The sequence below is a fragment of the Epinephelus moara genome, chromosome 6 (genome assembly GCF_006386435.1).
Source record: "Epinephelus moara isolate mb chromosome 6, YSFRI_EMoa_1.0, whole genome shotgun sequence".
In the NCBI taxonomy this organism is placed as follows: domain Eukaryota; kingdom Metazoa; phylum Chordata; class Actinopteri; order Perciformes; family Serranidae; genus Epinephelus; species Epinephelus moara.
In genome coordinates this window covers 12,346,972-12,353,253 of record NC_065511.1, presented here as the reverse complement: position 1 = coordinate 12,353,253, position 6,282 = coordinate 12,346,972, and the positions used below count along the sequence as shown (strand labels likewise).

General features: G+C 43.9%; 1 protein-coding gene across 1 annotated transcript; it reads right to left on the bottom strand.

Annotated features, from left to right (window-relative positions):
• Positions 1-451: 451 nt before the first annotated feature.
• Positions 452-5,413, bottom strand: tent5aa (terminal nucleotidyltransferase 5Aa). The gene is made up of 2 exons (XM_050046467.1): positions 4,229-5,413; positions 452-3,780 (listed from the first exon to the last, which is right to left on the bottom strand). Exons 1-2 carry the CDS (start codon positions 4,652-4,654, stop codon positions 3,001-3,003), a joined length of 1,206 nt encoding a protein of 401 aa, XP_049902424.1. The 5' UTR covers positions 4,655-5,413; the 3' UTR covers positions 452-3,000.
• Positions 5,414-6,282: the final 869 nt, after the last annotated feature.

Here is a 6,282-nt window from a genome sequence, read left to right as displayed (position 1 = left end):
GGGGGGCTGTTAACAGAGAGAATTTGATGAGCAGGCAAAGATATTCACTCTACAAAAGCGTCGAAGTCTCTTTTTTGGGTGGATGCAAATCCCCTCACATTCAACAACAGCTCTTTCTGGCAGCAGCGGGCCAGTTCTGGACGGGTTTCTGGCTGGGCCTGTTGGGCCCGCCAGGCCATGGCAGGGATTTGCCTCTCTGAGTTAGTGGGCAGGGAAACCCATCTGAAAGCCACTGAATGGCTAACGTCAGTGAAAAGAGACACTCTCACTGTCCTTTGAAAAAAGAAAGAAATCTGAAGTGTGTCAACACATGAGCGTTTTCTCATGTTTGGCAGGTTTCCTTCTGGACCAAACCAGTGCAGTCAACTTCATTTAAAATCAGACAATTAAAAGGAAAACAAGAGGCGTGACAAATCTGGTTTTCAGATATTTTATTGATGAAAACATCTTTAACCTTTTGACCCATTGGACACATAACATAATATAGCAAAAAAGCTATTGAGAACATATCCTTTGAAGCCCAATCACAGATTCAAAAGCACTGCAACACCCGCAGTGTCTGATACATTTATAAAAATAACAATCATAAAAAATATACATACAAGACAAAGATCTTTTTTTCTGTCTTTTTCAAAGTGTGATTTGCAAAAGACTGCATGGACAGAAACAGATATTTGAGACGACGCATACAAGACAATGCAGTAACCCACGATCTCTAACTGACAGGCACGATCACTAACTGACAGGCAGACTGGAGCTAGCTAGCTAGTCAGCTGGACTTCACTGAGTATAAAATGACAATACATTGCCTGCACAATCCAAAGGATATCATTGACGTGGACAGTCGCTGAGAACATGAAACAGCTGAACAGAGCAGTTATGGATTATCAGAATCAGAAGATGAGAAAGAAATGATTTTTCAGCAAGAGAACTTCTCTTTTCAACTCAGTATTGAGTTGATGCTGGTCTTCTGGGCCTAAACTACCATTTTTTATGCTTGTAATTACCATTTATTTTCTCTATCTGCCATCAGTAAAGGCTGCAGGATAGTTTGCAAGGAGTAAGTGAGTTGGCAAAGCTGAAGCATGTAATCATATATGTACACAGTTCTTTAAAATGGTGTGAAATGAAGCTTAAAAAACAAGAATAAGCGTCATTAAAGCAACCTCACAGATGAAACACAGGTTGCAACTTAAAGTCTCCTGAAGCTGGTTTGAATGCAGTTTTCTTTCACTCGTTTTATAACAACAATCACATGATTAAAACAGAGAGCAAATGCTGATAACAGAAAGTTTTGGTCTCCCTGAAAAAAGGGGAGAGCTGCAGCACTGTCCGTGAAGTTGTAGTCTGACCTCAACAGAGACAGTTTGTACAGTAAAGCATGGTAGCCCCGGAGAGATAAACCCCATCACCAGCTGCACCCATCTCTCCAGACCGACTCACTCTCCCTCCTGCCTTTTAACGTTTTCCTTTCTCTCCCTTTTTCTCCCTCTCCTGTCTGTTTACCCGTCTTCTATATCAACACAGCAACTTTCTCTACGTCAACATATGGCTCTATTAAACTTCAGGGGCTATAAGTGGGACCAAAAAAATGTTTGGCACAACATTTTCTGAACCCTGAACAGAGCGTCTGCAGACCCAACCCCAGCTAAGTTCAAGCTCTTCAGCAGCAGCTGAGGAATTCCCTGCCAGGGTGCTACAGCAAATAGTGTCTCATCATCTGAGGTGTCTCTGCAAATATCCTTCTACTGTAGGAGGAAGCGTAGGGAACAGACACCAGCTCTCTGAATGCAGTCTTTCCTCTCCCTCAGTCTCCTAACTACTTCTTGTGTGAACTTGTTTTTTTTCTCGGATGAGAAAAAGAGAAGCACCACTGTACAAAATATACAGGAAATTTTGTGTGAGTGAACATTTCTGTGTTGCTGATGATCTGAAATGCTTGTCATCCGTTCTCATAACAAATGCACATCGCCTTTGTTAATTTGGGACATGCAATACAGCATGTTTGGATAAAAATGTCCAAATATCTGCGTGAAAAATGTGAATCTTGCAACAATTGCACAAGTGACTGCTACTTTACTGCAAAATCCACACTAACACACGGTGCTCTTTTTCATCCAAACATACGCAAACACTGACTGCATGATTTCACTTATACATTCACAAGCCTCTGGGGTGCTATTGTCTTGTGTGCCTGACTATAAACAAGAGTGGGGCTAATTCACAAAAATCATATGGCCTGCTCATTCTTTTATAGGCACTTAAAACACACAGATGTTCACATATACAAATAGACATAGCTTCATATTTTGTTTGTTTTCCCCCATCAAAATCGGGTTTTAATGTTAGAAACAATCAAAAAAATCTTTGGTCTGTAAACAACCATAATTATATCCAAATGCAAGGCGGAGATGCCAGTTTGATACCCAAACTAGTTTCATCTCACCTCAGTTGAGCTGACGTAAAGCAGAGTCCAGGGTGCTCGTTTTGGAGCCCTGCACACACACCTCTGATTTCACCTCGAGTGTGTAAGTGTGTGTGTGGAGTAGCTGTCAACTTCAGGGCACTGATGCAGCCGTTTGGTCTGCTGCCGGAACGTGCTGGCTAATCAGTTCTTGACAGATTCAATCAGTCTTGTGCAGTTTTGATGACAGTTCTGCTGCTTGCATTCAAGGCCATCGCACTTTTGCATTTAGCCTTTAATTCCAAGCTACCCAAATTAGTCTTTTCCAAACCTGGCTGGCCTGGGCAGGATCAGAATGATGTTGGCGTTTCAAGAAATGTGAGATATTCACATTGAGATACGTACTTGAAGTGAAAGCCAACTGCTCATACTTAACGTATGAACAAAAACACAAGCTTTGATGCAAAACATTAAAAAGAAGACTCCTTTTTTCTGTCAGCTGTCAAACACTGGGCAGGTTTGAGGCGGCGACTATGCTGCTCACTCCTGTTTAAACAAATCAGACTCTCTCCCTCCACCTTTTCCTCGGGGCTGACTCAGTTACACGGCAGCCAGGTGGAGTATGCAGGCTGCTGGCAAGCAAACACCGGCTGAACCTGTGCTATGTAGTAGTTACTGAAGTTGCCATCTGCCACATAAGGAGCAGGTTGGTAGTAACATGTAACATTAGCCACATTGGGGATGACATTCTGCTCTGCAAGCACGCGCACCGCCAGCATGGCTATGAGCCCTAAGGTCTGCCGCCTCTCGTGACCCATCAGGCACACTGTACTCTCGTTGACCACTCCGTGGAGGGTCATCAGGTAGTCATACTTGCGGTCCTCCAGGCCCACAAAGTGGTTTTGAAGGTAGGACTCCAGCTTGCGCTGCTGCTCGCCGATGTCAGGGAAGTCAATGAAGAAGCGTGAGCACATGTAGCGCTGCAGGGACTTCATCTCTGACTCGGAGGCGGCCCGGAAACCCCTCACCAGCAGGTGACAGTACTTCAGCAGTCCCCCGCCTCGGATCTCCTCCGGGTTCCGGGTGCAGATGATCTTGTGACGTAGGTGGTCCAGGGCCTCGCTGAAGTCCCCATACACACTCTCGCCCATGATGGTGGGGTGGAAGGTCTCGGCCATTGGGTTCTCTGAGCACTCGTAGAACAGCAGCAGGGAGTCCAATTTGATCTGAAAGGAGTCCACGCTGAACTCAAACTGCCTCCGGAGAGAGTCCACAAACTTCAGCTCCACATTCTTTCCTCGGTTGTTGGAGAGGGAGATGAGACTCCAGCGGTCTGAGTCATTACACACCTTCACCATCTTCTGCACATAGGCTTCCTGTGTGTGTGAGGGAGAGAGAAAGAGCATACACATTAGGTAGATAACCTTAAATGTACAATAATAAAGAATCCTGCAGATGTGCATGCATATTAAGGTTTGCATTGTGCAGCTATGTTCTGTATGTTTCAGTAATAGCTGCATGACTCTGAGTTTTAAATCTTATGTTATTACTATTGACCCCAATATTAAAGACCATAGAATGTACTTGGATATGGGATCTAGGTGGCTGAGCTCAGGATCCTTTCCAAATTGGTTTAAGTCAATCCTCTTAACTATAGAAAACCATCATTTTACTATCACTAAACTAATCTAACTGCACATTGAGCTGCGCGTAATGGTCATGAAGCCAAATAGGCACAAACGCCATTAATTCTTATCAGGTATCTAAACGTAAACAACTGAAACAAGAAAAAACAACAACACAAAGTTGACAGAGTGAATGTACCTTTAACGTTAACGGGGTTATTTTCTCTTTATTCACACAGTCGGGTAGAAAATCCAGGAGACAGTCCAAAACTATGTCCTTCACAGTCTGGAAATCACTTTCACCTTTCATATCTGCGCAAAATATGAGGTCAAGGTCCTTATAACCCAGTCCGCTATCCCCGTGCAGAATGTGGCTGGCTGCAGAGCCGTTTAACCGAACGTCCCGGACGTGGATCTGTTTCTCCTCCATCCGACTACGCACCACTTTAACGATCTGCCGCGGCTGCATCTCCAGAGTGGGGAAGTTCCCCCGGCCGTGGATCGGGATGGTCTCCGTCAGGATGGCGTCCAGCCGCTGCACTTGCTCCCAGTTGAGGACGCTAACGTTGCTGCCTTCGGTGTCAGACATGTAGCTGGTGGTGGAGCTACTGTCGTCTTCTGACATGGTGAAGAGTGAAAAGTCCTCAGCGATTTAAATAAAATAAAAAAATAATTAAATAGTCTTCTGAAAATAGGAACAAATCAGTGATCTCTTTACTGCGTGGATTGTTTAAAGTAGGGTGGCAGCAACTTCATCCGCATCAGGACTCCTAGTATCTGAAGTCGTCCGAATTGACTGTAAACATGTAGAAATAAAATAAAAAGAAATTAAAAAACCCAAGGCAAATAGTGATAGTTGAAGCAGTTTGCGCAAAAAGTCTGTGGCTGGAGATCCAGTGGCGCAGCAACTGAGCTGGTGGTTGTGTTGACGAAGAAGTGCAGCCAGTCTAGGAGCGTGTAGAAAACGAGACCTAACTTTCTCTTCTCTTTCTCTGCGCTTTTAAAACATTGTCCCCGGTGCCACTGTCAATGCGTCCGAGCGCTGCGCATCACAGTCTTTGAAGGTCGCTGATGATCCAGGAGGGGGTTTGCTTTTCCGGCTGTGACTCCATCGCCCAAAGGCACGCCTATGATTTTATGAATTTGCATGAATAAGCTGCTCCTCAAGTCGCACTTTGGCACAATCCTCCCTCCGACGGTCAACCCCTCGCAGGAATCTTGTGGATTTTTACGCACAGCTCCTACATATTTTTTAATTTCTCCTCTCGCCGCCAAAGAGATAATAATCCCGTTAATGCAGTTTGAATGTGCTCAGGAAATCCAGCTTTCTCTCCCCAACTCTTGTTTAGTTCAACATATTTTTCCCACTTGTGGCAGAGTTAACTGTTACCTGCCCGCTTGACATACAGCATCCTTCTGCAACAGTCAGCTCTGTAGTCTGAAGATGTCAGCTGGGCTTCACCCCGCCCCCCTCTGACAGTCTGCTGCTCACTGAAAACCCTGCTCAACATGATCACACTGTAAGACCTTAGGAACCAGCTCCCCATCCTCCTTTAACGATATAATGCTTTTAATCTGAAGTCCTGAAAGTGTTCATTTACCTCCACAACATATTACTCATTTAAATATTGTCTGCTCCAAAAGATCATTGACGCACTTAAATTCATTCATAAAATACAACATAATTACAATAAGATGTCACCATCCTTCTCTAAATATAAATTCAAAAAATAAAAATAAAATAATTAAATATGATTTTTTTTTTTTTTTATCACTGTCAGATTTAGCTGGTGCTGATCTGCGTATAGAGCTCACATGGTGTTGCCATGTCGCCCTCTGTGGGCTGATTTAGGTTTTGACATAAAGTAATTCAGTGCTATGCAGGGACTGTTTCCTTTAAGTGTCACATTAAAGCGCTATACTATGCATTAGACTTGTAACAACTGAAAAAGCCATCAAGGAAATGGGATTTTTGCCGTTTAAAACAAACAGGAAATGTTTTCTCTGTAATCCCGTAAGCCTGTTACCCCCAGACAACACCGTCAGGTCAGGGTCTGCAGCCTATCCCTGATAGGTTAGCCTTAGCTTCTGTCGACGTGCATGGACAATCACTTTGCCTTCTGGACTGTAAAAACACCTGTTAGACACACCTTTGAATATACATATAGATCTTTAATGGGACGTTGAGGATATTTGATGCAACAGGTAACACTGCTGTATGATGTTAGCGTAGGTTGTATCCCTGCTCTTTTC

What these genes read in the sequence shown, in the direction of transcription:
- tent5aa (XM_050046467.1), bottom strand. Translation starts at nt 4,654, where the DNA reads ATGTCAGAAGACGACAGTAGCTCCACCACCAGCTACATGTCTGACACC. An exon ending in TAACCCCGTTAACGTTAAAG is followed by an intron (nt 3,781 to 4,228) that starts GTACATTCACTC and finishes TCACACACACAG; the next exon opens with GAAGCCTATGTGCAGAAGAT.